Source organism: Phalacrocorax aristotelis, chromosome 2, assembly GCF_949628215.1.
Source record: "Phalacrocorax aristotelis chromosome 2, bGulAri2.1, whole genome shotgun sequence".
Classification (NCBI taxonomy): Eukaryota; Metazoa; Chordata; class Aves; order Suliformes; family Phalacrocoracidae; genus Phalacrocorax; species Phalacrocorax aristotelis.
This window is the reverse complement of record NC_134277.1, coordinates 18,270,562-18,296,378: the sequence shown is the minus strand read 5'-3', so window position 1 is coordinate 18,296,378 and position 25,817 is coordinate 18,270,562. Positions and strand designations below refer to the sequence as shown.

General features: G+C 40.8%; 1 protein-coding gene across 1 annotated transcript in view; it reads right to left on the bottom strand.

The window, feature by feature from the left end:
- Positions 1-13,444: 13,444 nt before the first annotated feature.
- The window catches only part of ODAD2 (outer dynein arm docking complex subunit 2), a 94,726-nt gene continuing 82,353 nt past the window's right edge, over positions 13,445-25,817 (bottom strand). The window contains exon 19 of the mRNA XM_075082581.1: positions 13,445-14,081. Coding sequence (XP_074938682.1) covers positions 13,968-14,081 — 114 coding nt within the window. The 3' untranslated portion in view covers positions 13,445-13,967. The remainder of the gene's footprint in view (positions 14,082-25,817) is intronic.

Genomic DNA, 25,817 nt, shown 5'->3' with positions numbered 1-25,817 from the left:
TTTAAAATCTGTATTTAATATTACCTCAGGAATTTCACATCTTCAGTGCCTCTACTGGTCAGGGAACGATTCAGTCCCATTTATTGTAGCATCTCAGATGGCTGATGTCTGCTCTACATTTGAAAACATTAATGTGGATTTGTCTGGATTTAACCTTAATGGTTACAGGCCACATTGCAGAAATCACTGCTTTGAAAAGTTAAGGAAAAATGTGGAACAGTTGATAACAATAATAGTGATAATTCTAATTTTTCTTCAGCCACCTGTGCAAAAATAAACACTGCACGCTGTGTTATTGAATTCTCTACTATTTATTCCTGGTTTTCCATCTAGCACTGCTGGAAAGCATAAGGTCAGGTATTTTTGCCGCCAATATTCTTCAGTATTACAGATATAGAGGTCAATCCAGCATTTTAAATAATTATCTGCATGGTTCAAACCATGAGGAATATTTGCTTAAGTCTGACTTTTCTGGGCAGGGAGAGAAGAGGATGTGTGAGTGAAGGCGATGCAGCAATGCACAGGGACACTGATTCATGTGGCGTCTGCCTTGGACCTGTCCCCGGGGACTTACTCTACCAGCCCCAGCTCTCGAGCATCCCCAAATACCCAAAAATGTGAACTAAACCAGCAAGGTGGGGAGAAGTGCGTGGGCTGAGGGGATGGAAGTGGCAGCTGCAAGGGGCTGCCTCTGTTCCCCACTTGAGCCACACACGGTTTTGTGTGACCTCGAGGATTTCACAATCCCCGTGCCTCTCTTCTGCAGCTGTAACACAGGAATAATAATGCTTTCTCCCCTTTCTCTGCTTCCTACTCTGCTTTTGGCACATGGCTAATACAAGAGGGCTTGATCTCAGTTGGAATCTATCAGTGCTACTGACATGTTAATAATACCAGCAGAAACGTTTCCTCTTTCCTTTGCACTGACAAAGCTCTGCGCGGCGTAGCAGCTCCCAACACGTCAGCCCAGAGCGTATTCACTTTCAACCCCAAATCCGAGGCGTTTTCTGGAGACAAGACAGAGAGGATACAAGATTCAGACTGACTTTTAGGTTTTTAAACAGGGAGAAGTAGTCATAACATGCTTCAGTTTGATGGGCCTCCAGTTATTGCATAAGAAAAACTCCGAAATATCCTCAGCCTCTTGGCTACTTGCACGGCATAAAACCTTGTGTGGTTGAGTCAGGGTTTTGATGAGTTTCTGTCTAGAAGCTCCCCTGCTAGATGTCAGGTCCTGGAGAGGACAGGCAGAGTCAGAGCCTGTTGCCTTGGCAACACCGATGTAATTGAGGGGATTTTGTGTCTTGAAGGAAAACCCCAAAGTTAATGCCAGTTTCTGTAAAAGCTGTACAGGGTCAGGCACCTGGAGCAGCCCGGGGAGAGCTCCCTCCGGGATCCTGCTCCCTCCAGCTCTGCTCAGGAGTCACCCAGCAGCAGCTTGGTTTCCCGCAGAGGAAGACTGAGAAAGTCTGAGGATAAAATAACGTTGTAGAAAGATTTTCTAAAGATGACTCGTGACTAATGCTTTTGGCCTGAGTTTGAAAATCTGCATCCTTATTGCTTGCAGTCATATAAAAACATCTCCCTAGTTGCTCTAGCTTTTACAAAATTGATAATTTATAAATCTCTAATGACTTAGAAGATTTCTTAAAGTTTTCCAACAATAATAAATATAAATGTTTATTCAAGCAGATTAAAAAGTCAGGCAGATCGTATTAATCTGTTTAACTGCTGCTGATGGCTGTATTATCTCCTTTTTAGTAGAACTGAAGTTAAAGCTCTGTAAACAGTTTTAAAATACACAAATGCTACTCTAGCAGAGCCTGAAGCCAAAGACTCAAAATGCAGTTTGGCTTTCGTAGCTATTGCCAGCCTTGAATGTCAATACCCAAGGAGAGGCAACAAACTCATACGCTGTCTGTGTTGTCCTCCTTGTGTACAGAATAGATGGGTTCTGCAGGGTGCAAAACATGAGGTGTAGCAGCATAACTCATGTACAAACTGTTACTATTTATTATTGGTGAGGCTGAGGCATGCAAGCCAGTGAAGGAAATAGCTGGCACATCTTCATTAATTCCTTCTGGTTCTAAAGTAGTTTTCAGGAACTAATTCTCCAAGACCTTGGCTACACACACAGCGTATTTATTCGGAGTTGGCAAGGGCACCAGAAACCATATAGTGCACAGAGCCCTCATTTCTTTGGATCCTGAAGGTGTTTATCAAAAATGTATTTTACACAGATTAGAGCCATGTACATACGTGGTACCAGTCCTACGATACTTGCTGGTGTCTTCAAGTACTTTAGGTTTAATCATAACACCCATCCACCCTATGAATAAGCTTCAGAAATTCCCCCATGATATTAAGGGTTATTTTAAGAATGAGAAGACATCCACCTTAGCATGTCAAGTGAATATTGGCTTTGCAGGGTTTTTTTTCCTCCAAGTTATTTGAATATAACTATTATCTTTTCTTCTGTGTTGTGACTATTTGACTTGTGACCTCAGAGATACTTTTTTTGTTGCTTTGAGATCTAGCCATGACTAAACCCAGAAGGTTAGATATATATTCACACTTTTTTGTCTGAAAAATAGACTGAAAATCTTGAATACCAGTCTCTCTCATGAGATGTCCTGATTTCATGCATTACAGCAGGGCCAGAAATAACATGAGAACAGCTTTTCTCACAGTATTTCGGTAGTTCTTTTCTGGCCATTGCCAAAAGCAGGATGTGAAGACATGCATGAACATTAAAGCAAACTCTTATTAGAATTGTTCAAGTTCCTTTTGAACTGTGGTAAAAATTTGTGTCAATTTTTATTCTATTCAGGCTATTTCAACCCTTTCAGTACTTCAAAAATCCATCAGTGTTTTTTAATAAATCATTCTGCTAACTTAAACGTGATTTGTGGGTTTTCATCTTTTTTTCCTTATTTTTTAAATACAGGCCAAGAATATGACAAACTGCTCAGAGCCAAATTGCACATTTGGTTGTACACATAAATGTTGGCTATCCTGCTGGCTATCCCATTGGCTTTGCAACCCTTCCTCATTTGTGTATTAAGCATCCAGTAAGTGTTTGCGGGACTGGGACAGGAGCTACCCTCAGGTGCCCGGGGGAGGACTACAGCTGCCATCAGGCAGGGCATAAGGACAGAATCAGATTCAGGTTTGCATAATTAAATTGTTTCCTTCAAAGTTGTCAACAAATTCAGGTGCCTGTCACCTCATGGCATTTCCACAAAGTAGCAAAACGGTATAAAGTTACCTGCTCCAGCTGCCAGGGTAAATACTGGGAATAAGCGCAAGCACAAAGCAAGGTCACAGCCGGCTCCCATGTGCTCCTCCAGCGAGGGGTGCGCCAGCGGCAGGCAGCCCTGGCAGGGCCCGGGCAGATCTTAGTGCTGTGCCTGCCTCGTCCAGGCAGTGCCCATAATGGTACTTATGGCACTGTCTGAAGTGCTCCTGCTCTTTTCAGAGCAATAGTCTAAACATGTGCTTTGCCCAGACAGTGGCTCAGCCCTTTCCCGGAGAGAGGCTCTCCACTTGCACCAGAGTCATGGTGGCATCAGCCAGGGTTACGGTCCTCTCTTCAGAGCGAGGCCTTCCAGACCTCTGAACATGGGTGCTTCCCAGGGCGCAGAGAAGGTCAGCGAAGTGTTACTGGACTTTACCTTCTCCATCAGGTTGAAGCAAGGCAGCCTGTTTTCATAGAATGGGGCAACCTTTTCTTGCCTATGTTTCCTCTTCCCCAGTTGAGCAAGGAAAGAAATGTGGGGACATGGTGAGCAGCTTGTCCATGCAGCACCTGCGGGGGTACCTTCCTGCACCCGCAGGCTTTTCCTGATGAGGAGCCAGGCACCTCACCCATAAAATAGGTTCTCCAACCATAGGGAAAGTGAACAGCACGTTGGACTACCCAGGACAGCAGTGAAAGCCCAGATGTCCTCAACTGATCTGTTCACTAGCTGCTAACCCCAGACAACCACGTATTACCAAGTGGTTGGCTCAAGCACTCGGTCTTCTTAGGAAAGCTGTCACCCCATCAGGTCCTGGGTGGAGTGGGTCAAGCTGTGGTTACACATAGAGAGGAGACCTCTACTGCTGAGACTCTCCCCGAGGACAGCTGAGATAGCAGTGTCTTACACCAGATTGGTGAGTCGGAGCATGAAAATAACTGCCTGGCAAGCCACGAACTCCCAGGCAGTTTGGGGTTTGTGGATCCAGCCCTGGGATTATGAATCCCAGGATATCAGATCAAGAGGGCACTTCAGGAAGAGCCAAACCCTCATAGAGGGTTTTGCTGTTCACCTTTCTCCAGACAGTAACAGGGCTACAACCACCTGGCTGCAAACTATTGGAGTTGAAAATCAACCTCCTCCTCAACATTTGTTGACCCTCCTTCAGGAGCCTATAATACCTGCCTCTGTGGGTTGGGGTGCAGATATCTGGGGAGGAACAGATGGCCTTTTGCAGTGCACAGTTGACACACTGCTGGTTTTATTTAAGAAGCCCTTGAGGAAGACACTCTCAATAGCTGCTGTGCCTCCTGTAGTTCAGTGAACTCAGCTGTGAGACCTTTTTCAATGCTGTCACAGCCACTGTCCTGTAGAAGGTTGTGACTGAGGTGGCTGCGCCCACTTGGAGCACTCTCCAGAAAAAAACGCACTTCAATTCATGCCTGTGTTTATGTGGGAGACTCTCCATGGATTGAGCCATAAGGTCCCAGTTAAGGTAATTCTGTCTGGCAGCAGCACTAGATACTTTGCAATGAACATTTACAAACCAGCCAAGGAATAATGATTTCTTATACAGAAGATCCAACTTTTTAAGGTTCATACCCATGGACCTGCTTCAAGCAGGCCTCATGCCTCAGTCCTCCCTTGGATGGACTCCGCAGCCCTGGCCAAGGTGGCTGATAATACAGAAATGCTGAAAATGCCTGGAAAGGACACAGTCGTGTCAGTCATCTCCAATGAAGGTAGCAGTCACAAACACATGGGTTTGCCAAAAGTCTCTGGCTAGTTCCAAGAAGCCTTCGTTTGTTTGCATTGCTAATCTACCAGAGACTGAGCCTGCTCAGAGAGATACCAAGCCTTTTGTAAGCTTTCTTTCACCCTGCTTCTGTTGGGATCTGCAGGACAGCAGCCATCTGAGGTGGTTTTGGGAGGCCGTGCAGTTATCAGACTGAGACAGAAGGAAATCGTCTGAGCTGGAGGCAAGGCAGCCCATGGAGCTAAATGCACATTTTCATTCTGCGAGTCCTCTTGCTTCCCCCGTGGCTCAGTAACAAGCGGCTTGTCAGGGCTGGCAAACTCAAGGCCTCACTGCAGCGGGGTCTGGGCAGGCTGGAGGTTGAGTGCCCATGAGCTTCAGTGAATGCCCTGACACGAGAAGGGCATTTGACTCACAGATTGTGCTGGGATTCCCCACTGCAAGAAAAATTTCTGTAAGGTGTTTTTGGAGCAACCTTCTCATAGCAGAGCAAGGAAGGTAATCTGTATCGCCATACACATTCAAGTCTTTATGGAAATGGGAGCAGTATGAGGATAGTATGTGGTGTATAGAGCACATGCCCTTTCCCTGAGTAGCACTGTTTCATACTCCTCATTGGCTGGAAAGATTCCCCAAAAGAGAGGTTGCCTTTGGATCCTGACAGTCTGCGTTGCCATCCTACCATGCACCATCCCAAATTCTGCATTTATCAAGCTAAGAAACTAAATCATCTTTCTTTGCTTCTTAACAACATCCCTCCTTAATAAATCTTTCTTTTCACCTTGCTTCCTTCCACACAGTGTTGTGACTGACCAGCACCTTTCCCTGCAGCTGAGGATTCAGCTGCACTTGCATGGGCCCTGCAGCAAAGAGCAAAGTGAGAAACAGGGTGTGTGAGCGCAGTCGTGCTGCCCCGGTGCTCCCAGGGCTGGAGCACGTCGGCTACCTGCACATCAGTGGCAGACAGAGGAATCACTGGGAGTATCTTCCACACCCCTCCCTTTAGATTTTCCTTGGACAGGAGTGATATCCTACAATTCGTCTTTGGATTTTTGCGCTGTTACCTATTGCCTGAGCTGCCCAAGGGAGCTGTTCCTTGTCACAGAAGGCTGGGTTTGCAGCACATCCTCAGCTGTTGTGAGCTCTCTAGAGACAGCCTGCAGCCCCCTTTGGCTCTTGCTCAGCAGTTTTACCACCATTTCGTTTGCACTTATTCAAGACATGTTTGCCCAAATCACACTTGCTACTGGCTAACACAGTGTGTTACTTGCCACAGCAAAGTGAGATTTCACCTATTTTTCTGCACACCTTATTGATTAAAACCCTGAAGGGGTACCTGCAGGTGGCAGCCACTTTTTGCAACTGAATTCCTCCACATTCTTATTACTTTTTAAAACTGCTAGTAGTTGATTATAAAAGCACGAGCTTGTTACTTCATTGGCCTGTTTCATTTTAGAAATGTAAATCTGGTGGACCTCTAACAATTACTAACTTTCTCATTGGATTAAATTCTTAGACAGTTTTATTGTTTCATTCGGCAGGGTTTTCCAGGGTTTTCTTTGGCTGGGTCAGCCTTTCTAAACTGCCACTTAGATTTGCTATGAAAATATATGCCTCTGTGCATCCAGTGCACACCCCGCCAGATGCACAGTGGAAGCCCTGAGCCCAGGCTGCTTATCAAGCCCCTGCCTGGCACTGCAGGGTGCTTACAGATCTCCAGCAGGACCCGTGGCACTGGGAAGCTCTGTGGAGAGGCTCTGTGCTCTATCTCAGCCCTCTCAGGGACATAGACACTTACTTTAGGTTGGAAAAAGATGCTTCACAGCCCTAAAGCTACTTCTAGAGTTGAGCATTTTGGCTAACACTTTCTGAGGCCCCAGCATCACAGCTGCATTTTGTCCTGGTTGTAATGCTTGCCCATGTTATGCATGGAATAGCTGTTCCCAGGCCATGAGGGTCATCTCTCACATTGGCTTTCTCTGATGGAGACACTCTGATACTTGCAGAGTGCCCGAGGGTGCTGTGGAGCACTTGAGCCTGCATTTCCCATCTCCCAGAGCAAGGATGTACGTGGCGGAGTACCGAATATTTTCCTCTTAAAGCTGAAATATATTTCATTTCTTTGGGATGGTGGGTGTGGATGTGGCAGTCATGTAGGAGAGGAGACACGATTCAAATTCAGTTCTAGCAAAAGTTAAAGTGGTTTCTATTACACATTCCTACAAAGTTCAGAAGAGATTAAGTGGTAATTAGATACCAGTAATTGCTAGTGGAACTAAAATCATAACATAGATCTCAATAACTGCGTTGATTTAGAAATGTCAACAATAATGAGTCTGCGCTGGTATCTGCAGAGCCCTAAGACTGCTGAAAACCAGCATGTCCATGCAATGGATGTGTCTAAAAGATATGCAAAAATCTGAAAAGCAACACGGGGTGACTGAAAAGACTTCTGGGGTTTTTTTTGTTATTTTGTTTTGTTTTATTTGTTGTTTCTGTTTTTTTAAATGCTGAGTTTGGAAAGAGTTAGGCCTCAGTTTCTCCAGAGAAATCACTCCTTTTTGTTTTGTACCTCTTCACGCCACATCAGATCCAGTGCTTGGCAGTCACCTATATTCCTTAGTTGCTGAAAAACATTCACCTAGTCATTACATTCTGGGAAGCATACCAAGGCTGGCCCACAGATGTCCGCTTTTCCAAATATTTTTCCTTTTACATGACACACCACCACAGACAGTTGTGGAACGGGTTGGAAGGAGGCATCACTCTAACCATAACTTCTGCTTCTGAACATAGTTTGCCCCTCATCTGCAAGTGCACACAGAATATTTCTCTCCAAGAGTTGCTCCAGCTCCACTTTGAATATTTTCCTGCCTAACCTCACGCAGGGGTAAGGACTAGGTAGCCTGCTTTCCAAATGGTGTAATTAAAAAAGAAAGTCAGCTGTAAGTGGGTTCAATGAAGGTCTGCAGAACAAGACCAGCAGCCGTGGGGACAGGAATTTTCCATATACTGGGCAAACATAGCACAAAAAGTGGCAACCTTAGAGTGTGTGCACTATTGCACCCCTTGTGACCAAGCGCAGTTATCATGGATGGTGTGACTTCTGTTCTCAGACTGAAGCAACACTGGCCTCTTCTCTCAGAACATTAGGAGCTGTTTTTCCTTTGGGCTGGTTGCCCTCTGGAAAGTGGGCAGAGAAGACCCAGTGGTATCATCCTCCTGGAGGTCTCAGCTTGGCCCTAACCAACCCCAGTCCCATAACCAAGGTTTACTAAACTGCTGACCATCTACCACCAGCCTCCTTCTCCTTTTTTTTACTTTTTGAGTGTCTGTTTGTCCCAATATGGGTTCCCCCACCCTTCCGTCATTGGAAGGTTTAATGCTGAGTGAAAAACCACGAACGGCCTTTGAATGTGTTCTGCCAAGTCTCTTTACAGTACAATACTGGCAGGAGTAAAACACTGGGGCCAGGCAAATATGCAAGCTTCATCACATTAAAGGAAGCAGAGCAGCACGGTTATTGCATCATTCTATGGCTTCCCAGACATTGTTGTTATTTTTTCATTAGAGCAACAGAACTGCACTTGGTGCTTTTTGCTGAAGAGCCAAGGAGGCCCCAAAAGGCTGTCGATTGGAGAAGAGAATGCGGCAACTGGAAAGATGAGTGGTTTACTGCACTAATTTTGTAGCACAGCCTTTACCAGTCTGTGGTAGAGGGAACCAGCAACATGATCTGTGTTCACATTTTTTTAAAAGAAGACACGTAGCCAAATGCTTGAAACTATTTGCTTGTTCAAGACAAGTTATTTGGAAATTTAACTACTACTGAATCAACGAACATTTTTCAACACTAAATCATTTCCATTCCATTATCATATGGTTTTAATTTTATCAGCATCTGTAACTTTTTAATTACAATTTTTATTAAAGTCTCTTTTTTTTTTCAGAAGCAGTACACAAATCCTAGCTATTTAATCAGTGTATTAGAAGGTGCAGTTCAAGGCTCAGCCACTGAAGCAAAATTCTGCTGCCAGAGGCACCCACTGAATCACAGGTGGTCTGTGGTGCTCTCCTGCATTCACCAAGCCCCTTGGAGAAGTAAGGTGTGTCATAGCATGGCTGTACAAAACCTTACCACCAAGGTTGCAATGAACAATTTTGCCCCCAAAATCTTCTAGGCAGATTCTCACCTAATGAAGAGTAGAGAAGCTTTAAAGACACTCCAGGATCCTGGCGCAATGGCAAGTTGAGTGAAAAATGATGGTTTATGACCTATTGTTTCATGGTTCAGCATTAGTATAATGTCATTCTTCTGGCCTTTCTCCAATATACTCTCAAAGGTTTCAACTGGCCAACTAGTATCTTGTCACCATGTCAGGATTCCCAAATGATGGAAGAAAACACATGAAATTAGTGAAGATGGTTTTGTGCCACTGGAGCACTGCAAAGGTGATAGGATTAGGCCATATCATGTAATTTGGTAGCCAAAGCCAAAGCTTCCTTATGGTGGTTTATGAACCTTTCAGAAAGAAAACATTTGTGTTCAAAGTAGAATTGAATTGATTACAATCGTTGAAGAACGACCAAGCAGCTGAAGGGTACTGTGCTCCTTGTAGACTAGGATAAAACACATAACTTGCCAATGACAACAACTGGAAAAGAGAGAGAAACTTGCCAACTGAAAGGTGTCTGGCAGATAGCACAGAAACAAGTCAAGATAATAAACACAAGCCATGGTGATGCTGTCCATGGAAATCCTTCCCAGCAAGTCTTGAGTGTTACTGAACTGATTAATTAGGCAATAGGAGGAAAAGCACACGTTAGAGTGTAAAATTGCACTCAAGAAAAAGATTCATGAAAATGGATGACTTTTGGCTGGCTTCAATAGCCAAAGCAGCGAAATATTGAGCATTGAGGAACATCTCTATTTAACCAGGGGAGGGAACAATAACGGGTAAAATGAATTCCTTCAGAAAAGGTGCCGTGTAACTTCCCACTGTAATGGCTACAGCTGCAGACACACTGGTCCTGGCACATGCCAGGTCACCGAACAGCAGATTAGGTTGTCTGAATTGAGAAGTGGCCAAGATGCAGCATTGCTTCCTTCTGTTGTTCTGGATACTGAGCAGTGCGTGGCAAAGCTGAAGTGGCTAAAGAAGAGACAAACCACAATTTACAGTGGGGGAGCAGTTAGCTTCTGACTCTGGAAATAAGCTCTGCAATCAGCCCGCAAGGAAATTTGAATATCACTGCTGAAGAAACACGTTACATGTTTCCATCGCAGTCATCCTGCTGCCATGTGTAAAACAAAGATTATTTTGGTGGAAATGTGCAAGGAACAACCATCTAATTTATTATGAGATGAAATTCTTAAACTAACATATTATCTAGTTCAGCCTCCTGGGGAGATTCACATCTGACCTCCAGCGTCAGCAGCTCATTTGATCATTTTAGGAGGTGTGGAATGAAAGAGGTACCGTGTTTTCACACAAAGCGATCAGTTAGCCTAAAGCAAACTAGTGAGTCAATTCTCAAGACAGCCCTGTGAATCTCAAGCTCATTTACTCACCGAAGAAAAGTTTCAGTGACAGAGCAGAATAGCAAAGCCCCTGATACATCGCAGATCCATTGCACCCAGGCCGTGAAGTTTATATTCCTCTAACAACTTGGAGACAATATAGTGTGTCAGAACACATGCACTTGTCATTAGCATGAACATTAAGAGGAAATGAACATAAATCCCAGATTCAAATGTGTAGTTTGAACATCCTGGGACAATTAAATTATTGATAATGGTTATCTGTCACCAAGCAATAAATCATAAAGTCACGGAGTGGTAGAAGAAAAGCTATCTTGCTGCTGACAGACGCATAGACTGAAAGATGTGGTGGGCCTTTAAGGTTCCAGAAATAATTGCATAAAGGTGAAAGATTTCTTCTCTTGCTTTTTTTTCTCATCAACTATAGTATTTCCATACTCAAAACAACACTCTCTCATCATAACTTTTCTTACTTAGCCTCTACATTTTCTGACATTTTAATGAAAATGAGAAACGAAGCTGAAAATGAACAGCTGGTGAAGAGCAGGCCTGGCTTTATGGCTCTAAGTTGGAGCATGGCACTCCACGCCGAGCCAGGAGCTGGCTCCCAAAATTGGGAAAAGTGACAGATACTCTCTGCTGACAATAACTTCAATGTGAAAAACTGACACATGCCCACACACCCACACACCCCCCACTCCCCTTTTACAAGACTGAAAATACAGGAACTGAATAGAGAAAGCAAGGAGGGAGCAGACTGAGCAGGCGATGGTGAATGAACAGGACAGAGGTTGATCCCCCCCTTTTAAGTCACTTCATCTTTGCAACTAAAATAAGATTCTATACTGAATTTATGCATTGTATTGCTCTTTTCTGCATATAATACTGAGCTTCAGTACTCAGTATAACCGTATTTCCTAAGAGGCTACAGGTTTATGCGGACAAGTAGCAGCTGGTGGAAAGAGAAAAGAGTGAAGGCATTTCCCCTCCAGTCACAGGAGCTGGGGAGCAGGAGCTGGCTGGTGCTCCATTATACGTGGTGGGAATGCCGGGCCTGGGGAGCTGCGGTTGCTCGAGTCGGTGCCAGGGATTGAATAGGCTGGCGGGCGCTGCCAGGAGGGGTGTGTGAGCAGCAAGCAGGACCCAGCTTTGTGAGGATCCCTTTTCAGAGGCCTGTAGTGCTGTGAAACTCAACACAGCCCTGTGGAGAAAGTGGAAGCTTTTCAAATGTACACGCTGTAATGCACTGCTCAGTGAGGCCAGGGATCGCATTCATTTATTCATTTTCTAACAACTAAATGTCTTTGTATTAATTACATGGAATCCACCAGTTTTGGCCAATAAAGATGCATTTTTTAAAATACTGATCCTTTGCCTGGGTGGTGGTCTGTACCGATTTCAGCATTTCTTCTCCTTGTACAGAACTTAAAAACTGCAGGCATGGTAAGGGAAAACAGCACAAATAAATCACATTAAGCCTGGGATTAACTGTCTGAAGCCTTAAAATAAAGACTTCAGATCAACTACTCAGAGGCATAAGGGCTACCAGTATGAGTGAGAGTGGCAAGCTGAGGCCATTTCATTGTCAGGAACATGACATTCATTGCCCTGACATCTGTATCATAAAATGAAGTTTACAGCTTTGGTATCCCAGAACTTATTCCATTTAAAATCCACACTAAACAGTCAAGAGTACCTTGAGAGGTCATGTCAAGGACACCACTTACTGTCAGGGAGGTTTTTTTCCCCTCAACAGCTAAAGTAAGCCAACATTTTATGTATTTTTCATAAGTAAGACTATGATAAACTATTTGTATGTACAGTTTCTCTCACAGAAAAGACAAAAATAAAATCAAACCTCTCCAAATGAATTGGGCAATTAGCATTTATTTTAGAAGTATCTTTGGGTATAGTGATGAAGCATATGATAGTACTACAGCTGTGACATCAATATAATAATATGGATATATTTATTCAAAATAACATACCAGGTCTATGGGGCAGAGCTGGAAAATACCAAAAATAGTATTTGCTCGGTCACTGGTTGCTGATGGAAATTGTGACAACCCCATGACTATGTTGGCGTTTGCATTGATCAAAAAATACTACTTGGATTAATATTTTGATCTCCACGTTGTCAGTATCTGTCCATAGTTTGTTGCTTTTATGATACCTTCTACACCTTCCCTAAGGGCCCAATACAATCCTCCCTTTTCAGAATTGCATCATTCTAAAATGAACTTTTAAATAAGCCTTCATGTCTGCTTCAGCGAAAACACAAATAAGTTGGATTTGCATTATGTCTTCCTTAGAAGCTTCTGTTAGCAGTAAGATTAGTTGCCTTGATAGCCATGCTAGTTTGAAGAAAAATAATGAAATTACAAACTGCTTCCAAAACAAGAGAATTGTTAATTATTAAGGGCTGTAAAAAAATAATTCAGAAGTGAGTACTTGACAAACACAAGTTACTTAAACATTTGAGTTTTTTCAGTTTTGTCAGCAGTCTGGGCTTGTAATTAAGACATTACTGCTCTCAAGGAAATGCTTTAGATTACTTATTGAGCATGGTACGTACAGGGGGTCTGTAATCTATAGGATCAATCATTGTTTATATGGTTTATGAAAGCAACTCCAATTCTTAATATAATGTTATGCACAAAAATGAAGTAATTACATTAATACAATGTTGTCCTCAGTTTAAAAACAAAAAAACCACAATAAGATAATGTGTAAGTGTAAATGTAATTCTCCTTTTTTTATTTACAGCTGGTAAATTTAAATTTGAGCTAAACACATGTTAATTAAAACACATTTCACCACCCACTTATAAAATTAAGCACTATTTTGTTTGATGTTGGTAGAAACAGGAAATTTGGAGTAATGTCTACTGCTACAGCTGTTTGCAGTCCTTATGTAACACCAGATGTGAGATTGATGTATCTGTATTTTGTCCTCTCCTGTGAATTGCAAGTGATCAAACAGGCAAGAACATAATGACAGGATGATTGGACAAGTTTAGCACGAAGGGAATCGTTCAAGACGTTCGCAAATCACTGCACAACCACACACGCAGTGAAGGAAGATTTACTGTAAGGTCACAGATATGCAAAATCATTTATGTCTATAATGAATTTCAAATACAAGTGTATTAATTGGAGAAAAAGTCGTTGACATATCTTAACCAAGAGTCTTTTGAAAGATGTAATACTGAAAGACACACAAAACTAGGTGTGAGTGTGTTTTATAAAACCTACATGTGACAAACTAATAATGTAAAAACAAACACAATTTTCCACAGATTTATTTTTGTTATTAAATTATCCTCATATAAATGAGCTCTGCTATGAAATACAGATGCTAGAAGGAGTAATCATTTATTTAAATGTAGCTGTACTGCAAAAGAAATGTGTTGGTAAAAGCTGCCAAAGCATCAGCCATACTTTGCTTTCTCTGTTGCTAGAGCCAATCTGCGAATGTTTGCTATGCAACCAGCTGCTGCCTCCTGCAGAGTTTCATCTGTAGAGCCTACCATAGCCAGTAGGAGCTAGCAAAAATACAAAAGAGAAACAGCATAAGAGAACCAAATAAGTATGCTATTATTTAAATAATAACCAAATCAGATCTAGAACAATTGCGTGAATTTACTCACACACAATAAATACTAAAAATCATATTAACCCTGTATTATATATGTCTGTACATATACCTATATATGTACAGTTTTGTATACCTATATATATTAACATACACAAGGAGCAGAATGCTTTATATTTTAGCATATTTGTATCTGTAATTTCATATTTTCTTGTAAGTAGAAATTGCACATGCTTTAACTGAAATCACAGTTTTCCCCCAAGGTACTCTAGTATATTTGTGAATGCTCAAGATTTTTAATAAACAAAACCATACATATTTTTTTTTTCGGCCTTGATCGTGAAACTGGATCCATGCGAACGGACCCTCGTGTCCCATTGACTGCAGCAGGTTTCTTTATTGTCACAGCAAACCACTCACGATAAACTGCCTGAGGGATACAGATCTGGGCATATAATTCTTAAACATTTGCATGCAACAGTAAAAAACAAAAGCTCAAAAAAGGCACGAAACTTTTGGAGCTGATTTGGCTTTTCAGTCATACGGAGTAGATCCGTTACTCTGGGAGTCATTTGATTTTTTTCAGTGGAAATTCCCTTGGAGTAAGGTATTGTTCAACACAAGTATGACGTAAGACAGGCCTTCGTGATGAAACATTTTTACATATCAGAAACCATTAAAAATGGTTTTGGATCTCACTGCTTCGGTGTGTTGCAAGTCATTGCAAGTCAGTGATGCAACTGTAAATGCAATATATGCTGGAAAACAAGACTTTTGCATATCTTAAATCAGCTCCACACAATCCTCAGATTTCTGAAAATCTGCCAAGCTTAATGTGCGTTCAGGTATTTTGAAGCCTAAACAGCTCCAATTAAAACCTATATTTTCAGTCTGCAATACTTAGGATTCTGTGTTCACCCAAACAATGTTGATTCAAACCACAGAGAAATCTGTTATCACTCAACTCCGGTGCATATTTTTCATGCAGCTAAAATATTACACAAGATTATGAACTGCTAAATATAAAAGCATAAATTGAACGCAGACATCAGATTCGTATGCTACCTTTTTCTAACCTTCCAGCAATTGTGACGCATGGGCTACAGCTGCACGCATATGGCATTTGCTTATAGAGATCAAAGCATTTTATACTTGAGGAAGTATTTGTGTTAGCCAAATGTACAAAACAAGCATCTTGCCAGTCACCTTTCACCCTTTGACCCCTACATGTAACTTGCAAGGGTGCCTGTGATGGGCCTGATTTATGTCAAAAAGAGCATTATTTAGATTAAGCATCAATGATAATTTTTATAGCAGTTCGTCCTATAATTTCCATTAATGTAATCAGATGTCTCTGTACAAATAGTCAGGTAAGAAGTCTTAAAGTGTCAACACTCCTAAAGGGATATGCCAAAAAGCTATGAGAAAGCTTTATATTCTTATACTTTGCATGCAGATGTTGGGCCAGGGGCAGCAACCAGAGATGTCTGTGGAGGTTTCGCCACTGACTTCAGCTGGCAGGAAGACCAAGCAGCACATCTCTCTGTAGTGATAAAGCTGCTCTACAAAGCACAAAGGCCAGAATGCAAGTCTTATCAGATGCTTAACTTTTTTTTTTTTTCTTAGGAAATATTGCCGGATGAAGGTCTTTCTTCCTTGCTATTTTCCACCAGCTGATTTCTCATCAGCTTTAACTATAAAGTATTTCTTTGGGTGCTTCACACTTTCTTAGTATAACTTACAGAGGAAAACTGGTATAGATTCTTTGTATCCCTGACTCAAAACCAAAAATATGTATGCACATACTGTTCATATGGTGGTTTTGGTAAAGCCATAAGTTTCAAATTTGGGGGCCAGGAAAATATATGCCTTATGTGATTATTCACTGCATCTTCACAGACCTAGTGGAAGGCTTTTCCAGTGTAGTGAGTGCGGAACTCAAACTTCCGTAATAATTTCAGCCTAAGACTTGTTATCAGTTTGTAAGAGCAGAAGTTCATCACAGAAATAATGTTTCGGAGATACATTATCTAGTGGAAATATAGCAAAAAGCAAAAACAGACCTTTGCCCTTATTATGAGTGTGTTAGGTAGGACTCAATTCAAGGTTATTTATTTCTTTTAGCCAACACTTCTTTCTAGGCTTAGAAATAGGAAAATAAGTATTTTTCTATATCTATAGGAAAATAGGTATTTTTCTGTCACTTCCCATGCAGAGCCCAGTATTAAGCAGTAACAATAGCAGTTGCGGGGGCAACTGAGCTCTTTATTGTAGGTGCGTTTTGGAAAATCAGGGTTAGGTATCAAAGAACAGCCTATTACACAACACTGGTACCAAATAGATGTCTAAAGAATTAGTGGTACAAATGCAACCAATGAAAACAGTAATTTTTGTACAAGTATCAAATAATGATTTTTTTCCTTCTGAGTTTGGGAGATCAAGGATCAGTTCCTCTCTGATTCATTGTTCTTCTAAATCACTTGCCAATGGTAACATCCATTAGAACTGCCATGTCATACAAAATCCAGTACTACACTGTGTCTCAGGTTCTTCACAATACAATTTCAAACAAATATTATTGGAAACAGTCTAATAGAGTAGCTGCCTCTGAGGACTGAGGATATATAGCAACGTTTGTCAGTCAACCTACTCCTTTTGCGCTAACAAAATGGCAGCTGAAGAGATTACTGAAAATGCAAAATATTTCAATATAAGTAGGTAATTCCATATTTAGGAATCTAACTTTGAAGATTTTGATATAAATCCTGCCTTAAATGAAATAAAATTTTATTTCTTTTGTACGTACCAAGAAAGTTACAATTCTTTCATTTGCTGACTGCCACTCCTTGACCCTTTCATGGGTTCAGTTGAATTTACTGACAATTTGGGTCATCCAGTTCAGGTATGGAAATGTATGCATAGATAGTATACGCAGACCATACCCACATATTAGATATATTGCACAAGTCCAAGAAATCTTTGTTTTATTCCAGTGCACCAGTGCAATATAACATGCCCTTCTTCCTGATGCAATGCCCTTGAACTTCATGTATCCCTTCCCTTTACTGTTCAGGTATTGTTTTCTGACACATGTAAATGTTAACAGATGTTAGAAGCAGTAAAAAAGCATGTGGTATAAATGCTTCTTTCTGGCACATAAGAGGCACTTTCCATAGACAGAGAAAGCATTTGCAGCACTATGTAGCCTTCATTTTCTGTTGGCAGGTCTCTATATTCTAAGGCGAGAGTCCAAAATTTTTTGCACAGTTAGCACGTCATACCAGCAAATAAGCACAAATACAAGCTGTTTGGAGAATGTACTGAGCATATGTAGCATTTCTGGGTTCCAAAAGCAAGACCAATGCACAGCCGGATCATTTAAATATTCAGAACAATTAAGAAAATTTTGCTATTACTACCCCAGCTTTAAAATAGGACAGAATTGTGATACTATATTAGGATTGCACAATCATAGAATAATTCAGAATAGAAGGGATCTCAGGAGGTCTCTAGTCTAATGTCATGCTCAAGCAGAGTCAGCTACGAGGTTAGACCAGCTTGCTCAGGGTTTTATCCAGCCTGATCTTGACCTCCAGGGATGGAGATGGCACAACTTTTTGGGAAACCTATTGCCGTGTTTGACTGTCCTCCTAGAGAATAAGGTTTTCCCTACATTCAGTCACTCTTGTTTCAGTTTATGCCTCTTGTCCCGCATCCTCTTGCCACGCATCACTGTGAAAAGCCTAGCTCCATCTTTTTGATGACTTTTTGCCTCTTTATAGGTACTGGAAGGCTGCTATTAAGTCTGCTTGAAGTGCTCTCTTTTCCAGACTGAAAAGGTGCAGTTTCCTTGGTTTCTGCTCAACCAGCAAGTGCTCCAGCTCTTGACCATCCTGGTGGTCCTTGCTAAACCTATTATATGCTATTCATGTCTTCCCATACTGGAGGGCCAAAGCTGAGTGCAGTATTCTAGGTGTGCTTTAATGAGTACTAAGTACAATCACTCTCCTCAATCTTCTGGCTGTGCTCCTGCTCTTACAGCCCAGTATTGTGTCTTTGCTGTCAGGACACGCTGCTGGCTGATGTTCTACTTGCTCTCTACCAAAATCTCTATGCCCTTTTCAGTAAAACTGCTCCTCAGCCAGTCAGTCCCTAGCCTGTAAGGACTGCAAGCACAAGTCCTCAGGTGCAGGACTTTGCATTTGTCCTTGCAAGTTTCATAACATTCCTGTTGGCCTGCTCCAGCCCTGCCTAGGTGCCTCTGAATGGCAGCCCTTCCCTTGACTGTATCTAAACTGTGCTCCCCTGCCTGAACTGGTGATTTGGTGTCATTGCAAACCTTCTGAGTAAGCAGCCCATTGCCTTCCCCAGGTCACTGACTAACATGTTAAAATGGGACAGGTCCCAACAGAGAGAGCCCTTCAGCACTCCCCTTGTCACCAGCCTCCAGGTGGAGTATAACCCATTAGCTACTACCCTCTGAGCTGGATCAACCAACCATTTTTAATCCATTTGATTGTCCACACATCTAAAATATAAAACATCCTAACTTGGACAGAAGGATGCTGTGGGAAACAGCGTTGAAAACATTGTTAAAGCCAAGGTAGATGACATCCACTGCTCTCTTTTCATCTACAAGTTTAGACACATAGAGGGCAATCAGGTTTACTTTTTGATAAATCTGTATTGACTGTTCCAAATCATCTTCTTGTGCCCATAAACATGTTCCAAGAGGACTCCCTCCATAATTTCCCCAGAGACCAATGCAAGGCTGACCAGTCTGTAGTGCCCCAGACTGGGAAGAGGAATTTTTGCTCCAAGGACATGCTTTGCAGACTCTTATTGTTGGGTCTTACGCTTTCTGAGATACCAAAGGTGTAGCAAAAATGGAAAGTCTTTTGCTCCTCAGAGCAATAGTAAGAGGTAAGGGGGTAAGCCAAAATATCTGCTTGGATATTCATGCATCATGAGTGATGTCACCTTCCACTGTCTGATAGCACAGCTTCCTTAAAATACTATCTCTACAATCACAAAATAACCAATTGAAAAATTATTATTTCGAACAAGATAACATAAGCATCAACATAAGAAGTTGTAAAAGTGTCATTCCAAAATGGGTATGGAACCCTGGAAAAAACAGTGATAAAAATGGGCTAGAAATCATCTTTTCTATGAAGATGTCTTTCTACAATTTTTCACTTCTACAAAAGAAGTAGCTCAAGGGGATTTTACAGCAGAAAAAGCGTAGACAAGTTTTGCAACAATAGAACCTGAATCTGACAAAATCTCAGATATTAGTGATGCTCCATGTATGAGTACAGTAATCTATAAGTACTCAGTCTCCTTTAGTCACAGTCACTGCAGCTTCCAGGTTCAGAGGTGGGAAGCAGGAAACAAGAAGCGATGACTTCAGAAAGAATACAGTTTTGCATGTATTAATCTTTAAATAAGGGGTTAGTCATACAATGTTTCTACCACAAGTTTTCCAAAACAGTGAAAAGTGTAGAACAATACTGCTGGGAAGAGGTTCCCTTGGTCATACGAAACAGATAAAAGATCAGCCTATTGAATACTCAGGAGCCCTGTGAACATGCATGCAAACAATGAATAAAGAATAACTATAAAAAGAATATTTAATGCCCTTTTTTCTGGCTTCTTTAGGTTTTCTGCCCTGTAAAACAAATTTTATTTGTTGGGGTTTTTTTTCCTAATCAGAAGGAAATATGAACAAACTCCTTCAAGATTCATATCTATACTGGGAAGCTAGTCAGAGTTCACATAGAGCTTGTCATTCCTGGAACTAAAGACATTTACTCAATACAACTGCTGCTTCTATTTGCTGTGCTGGTGATGATATCATGTAGATTGACATAGCATTTCTAGTTGGTGGTAGGACTTGCCATTTTTTTTGTAAACTTAGATTTAGTCTCTGGCTTCTTTTACATGCAACATTTCCTAAAGAACGCTAAATTTCTAGCACTGTGATTTTCTAATTGTGTAACACTTCTTTCCAAAAAAGACATTTCTCACATGCCTTTTATAAATCTAACCTAAAAGAAAAAAATACATTAAATTAAAGCATATGGTAGAAGCTTATCCAAGAAAGTATCAGTCTAGATCCAGCCAGCATTTTGCTAACTTTCAACACCATATTGCACACTGGAAAATATTAAAGTACCTAGTTTGAGCATTATGTTATACATATTCCTATGCAAATACTTCTCATAAAATTAAATTATAAATAATAAAACATACTCCACAATCAAAGCATAATGAGGGTTAAGCTAAGTCACTGTTTCTAAACTAAAATTCAGGCTGATTTCCTCATTTCCTCTTTCAGCTGAGTGAAAGGGTAAGACAGCATGTACCATGCATGGCCTCCTAAGAAGATGATCTTCTAAATTCTGCAGTGTTTTCTGATAAGTTTGGTTTTTTTCAGATGGCACAAAGAGAATAGATTTCAGAGATGAAGTCCTGTGTGCCAGGGAACACACTTAGCTAGCAGACATACAAAATCCAGTACCAGGAAATTCCAGTAAAGGCAAAACATGGGCAGGGCAGACACCTCCTGTGCTGATTCCCGCTCATATAAGGTCTCTCCTCTCTGTGACTAAAGTTAGAGCAGTCCCCGGTGTAGCCTAGTTCACTCACTTTGAATGTAAAGAGGTGGGAACTGAAGGTCTCTGGCTGGGGTGGGAGAAGTCCTAGGAAGACTGCACCTGGCTTCTTTTCCCTTCCTCTTATTCCTGTCTTTCCTCTTCTCTCTCCCATGAAATACGTCACCTTTCTGGCAGCCATGGCAAAAGGATAACAAACTTTGGTAGTCACTCAAGCATGGCTGGGGGGATGAGGAGCTCCAAAGGACGCAGCTTGGGCTAAGGCACACCTGAACAGGGTTGTGGTCGGCAGGCTGACCAGGAGCTGTCTCTTCTTTCTCAACTTTCCCTTCCTCCCTCAGAAAACCAGTGAAAGAGTACAGGGGCAGGCAAAGCTGTGCACTTTCTGCAGACATGTTAGGGTGGGAACAACTTGTCTGCAGTTTGTGGTGCACTTCCAGATATTAAAACATCTCACCTATCTTGGGACTTAAGGCAGGTGACTTGTCCTCTGCAAGTTGTTACTTTTTCCTATGTGACTGCCTGTGACAAAACAGCTGTTGGTAAGCTGAATCCCACAAAATGCTGGGAAACAAGGGAGAAAGAAGAGTAGGGATTCTTTTTGTGAAAGAAGTGAAGTATTCTGCACATCCGATTACTGGTACCCTACCATGAGACGTTTACCATTTCTTTAGAATACACAGCTTCAGTGAACTTCAACTGAATTTACACCATGATAGATTTGAACTTTAAAATCCTTCTGGGTACAGCTTCTTTTTTGTTGTTGTTGTTTTTTCGTACCTGCTATCTGTCCCTTTTTGACAGTTTGTTTTGTTTAGTTATGTCCTGTATTACAACTAAACTGAAAGGTATTTGGGACAAGGACCGTATTCCTCCAACACATCTGAATTGCGCCTACTACAATGGGGATAGCACTCTCAAAAAGAAACCCTCTTGAGCACATGCTAATAAAATACAAAATAAGAATATAGTTCTCTCATTCTCCAGTAAGGTTAAATGTTGCATCGCTTTGAAGAAATACATACAACCTGAATGCCCAAAGGGAATTCTAATACAGTACACATTTGAAGTACACGTACGTACTTGCAAGTTTCTCTATACCTACAAAATATGAATAAACCCTACAGCTCGCTCTCCACCTCATCTGTATTAATTTTCTATTTCTTACATAATTATTTAGAGAAGGATGTCCCCTTTCTGTGCAGAGACATAATAAATGGCCAGAGATCTCTGAGTACCAGTGACATGGAAAGTGAAAAAATGCTAGATGGTGAAATGTAAAATAGTTTAAAAACTGCAAACTTGCAGGCCACTTTAAAATACACTAAGTTTAAAGGTTTCCCCATCTCAAGTTGTTACTTATAGGACTTCAGAGGGATATTTCCTACCATTTCAGACGTAGGTCTAACTAAATGTAAACATACCATGTAAAGGTAATGTAGCTAAATAAAACTAGTAATAAAAATGATTTCTAATCCTTGTTTAAAAGGTACTATTATATGTAACCAATTGGAGTCCTTAAGGGCAGATACTTTGAATCTACATTCAGCTGTAAGAAGTTTGGTGCAATATTAAGAAAGAATTCAATCATCATGAACATTCCAATGTACAAAGAGTCTTATGGGATATGAAATTCATCCCACAAAAAGCAATAGGCAGATCTGATAATCCAGAAGTGATGAGGCCCAGGGTCTTACAGCATGTTTTTATTTGAACCACTTTCTCTATTTTATTTTTATTTCATTGTAGTTTTCAAGAGAAGATTAACATATAAAAGGCTTTTGGTGGGATAGAGAGAATAAAGAACTTTTTCATAATCTCAATAGAGTGACGATTTAAAAAAAGCTTTTTTCAATTCACTGGAAATTCATTTTATTAAAACAGGAGCCCACTTACTTACTACATGTAATGGACATTCAAAACAGTAAAATTATGTCATGGATGTTCCTTTCCTTTCATAATTTAGTTTGGCCCAGCAACACATTGGGGACTATCCTTCCCTTGCGTTGCTGCCAGTCTGATCAATCTTTCTTCTTTGTATTTCCCACTCCTTTGCCCTACTTACCTGCTTTTTCACACTTTGCTTTCTTTTTCATTTTACAGGAGCATGACTTTCATTCCCAAGTATTACTGAGGAGGTGGTACAGGAAACTGAGAAAGAATTGCTAATTCAGTTTTCGTTTTCCAAATTTGTTAACATTACTGTCAATATGAATACCACCATTTTATCTGTCTGTCTGTCTCTAGCAGTCATATGAAGATCATACAAAAGTTAAGAGAGGGCAATTGCAAATAAACTATCAGCAGCAAGTCAGAGGAAAAAAAGGAGGTTTAAGCTGTCCATTAACCCTCACATGATGAAGGGTTCTGCCTGACTTCTCAGCAATAACCTGAAAACATGGTGAAGTTTTTTCTCTAGTTTGTCTGATATTCCTGAAGTGCACTACAACTAGTCTGTCTTTGAAGACAACACTGAACTGCAGCAAAGAGACACCACACCTTCCAGACTAGTGACAAATTTTGCAATGTTTATCTTGAGTTGCATATTATCCTGAGAACAGGGTACAAAATCTGACCGTATTAGTATTTTAAAATACTGGTATGCATGAACTGACTTCAAACTCTCTTCTGTATTCAATTCCAAGTACTGATTTTGATCTCTGAAGTTAATATAGCTTTAGGTCCAGTGGCCTAAGTGTCTGTCTCTCTGCCTATATATGATCATTATAATCAAAACCAGTGGGGTGCTTTCACTAGTAAACCTTACATATCAAAGTCTGGGGATAAAAGCAGGATGTTCTCACTATAGATCCATACAATAGCATTTATTTCAAATAATGAGCCAGGGTATTTTAAAGCTGGGTTTTTTGTGGCATTCAAGAAGACTGATCTATAATCTCATGTTTTTAGATGTGTAGGTGGCAACAGTGCATACATTTACATAAACTGGAAGAAGAGTGGCATTGTTCAACTTATAGCCTGGTTTTAGACTAGCAAATGTCCTAGAAAATGTTCAATTAGAACACAGCATAAACACATGTATAGATGGTATGAACACAGCTCAGCCTTATTCATAAAAATATGAAACTGAATGTGATGAAGCAAGAAATGAGCTGAGGCTGTTCATGGGCAAAGGTCCATGTATAGTCCACATATTCATATCTGTAGATTTAAATGTATTATATCAGAAAAAAAGTGAAAGCAACAATAAGTAGACAGTGGAAGTTACTTTTCAAGATTATCAAACTGCTTCTGTTTTGTTATTAGAGAAAAACAAAAGGAATACATTTTTTATACTGAGGAGTCAGTTTCCTATAATCAAACCCCATTTCTGAGTCACCTGAGCATTGCTTTATGAACGGAGTGTGATATAATGATCATTAAATATATTTACTAGTGCTGGAATTTTATATGCTTCCCTGAAGTCTGTGCTGTGGAAAAACATTACCACACACACTTATTGTGACAGATAAATGCTTTATTTTTTGGTGATTAAAATTTAAGGGTTGGCTTGAGTTAGCACTCCATTTGGGTCATATTCAACCAAAGTATTTGTGATTTGCATATAGTTCTCTAGAGCGGAGTTGGACAGATATTATTTTAAAAAGAAGCAAAACATCTCCCCCAAAACACCCAAAGGCTCACTGTGGCCACAAACTGCTTGAGTGGCTGCTGGATTTTGGAAGTTTTGTGAGATCAGAGATTTTTAAACACACCATGTAGTCTGCAAGCAAGCAATAATACCTGCCTGCGTGACTTGTGTATGTCAGCCAGGAAATACTAGAGGCCTCGATCTGCTTCCTTCCCTCTCTAAAGATGTAACTATGAAGTAGGGAATGAAAAATTCACTAATAGAAGTGAAATCTAAAACTTTCCTCTGATTAGAGCAAAAGTCTGTCCCTCAACTTTTTTATTCAGTAATTGCTCAACTCAAATTCCAAGCTTCAAGTTTTGGGGATGATTTTGGCTTATTCCTTTGCTTGGGTTTTTTTTAGTTTTATGAAAAGAAAGTTATAGTTATGCTCGGGCAAGTGGAGGTTGTAGCACATATATAAAAGCTCTGCTAAAGCTGGTTGAAGCATGCGGGGGAAGTTGTGAAAATTAATTTCCTAAACGCATGCAACTCTATGCTTTAATATAGAAAGGAAAAAATCATGTGGGTCTTCTAGCCAAATGCTTCCACTGCAAAAGGTAAAAAGAATCATGATTAATACTCTAAACTTGGTATGGTGGTTACATTGTATCTCAGGTAGGCTGAAATGGTTGGAAAGTTTAGTTAACTAGATACCCAAAGTATTATTTCACAACACTAATGCTAGCATAGAAACATCGTTAACAGCATGTTGCACGTTCTTGGTGAGTATACGTGGGGCACACTGCCACCTAATTATAATATGAGGAAGCTGGTGTAAGACAAAGCACTATTACATGGGGAATGCACTCTTTCATCAGTTCCCAACTCAAAGAGGCTATTTTTTTCATGAAAACACTGCATCACATGCTTGAATCATGACAAAATTAAGGAACTTCACATCCTTTCCTGAAGAGAAACATATTTACACAGAATATTGGCATTTGTCAAAGAGTGGTTTCTCAAAATACAATTCCCTCGTATGCATTTGTGATGCTGAAGGATTAAACAGAATATCAATTTCCCCCCCCCCCCCCACTGCCCAGGAAGTCAACACAAATTTAAAGATAAATAACTCTTATGTTTAACTGCAAATTTTAGAGAATTCTTGGATTATGAAAAGAAGAGCAGAAAGATTAACAAAAACAGCCTGATCAACCAGAAGCAAACCCAAGATCCAAGTCAGGGCTTCAGGGTGTCCCTAGCTGTATGTTACACTGAAAATTCTTCTGTCCAAATTATTTCCGAGGACTTTCTTGCCTTGCCCAAATATACAGACATTTTTTCAATTCTAACAGATAGTTACTGGCAGTCCCTTTGCATCTGCTGCACATGGAGCGTGCCATACTGTCCAGTGTAGTAAATCCAATGCCTTCATGAAAGGTAAAAGCTTCGCACTGAGCTGTGATGTACTTGCACAGGAGATGCGTCCTCCATG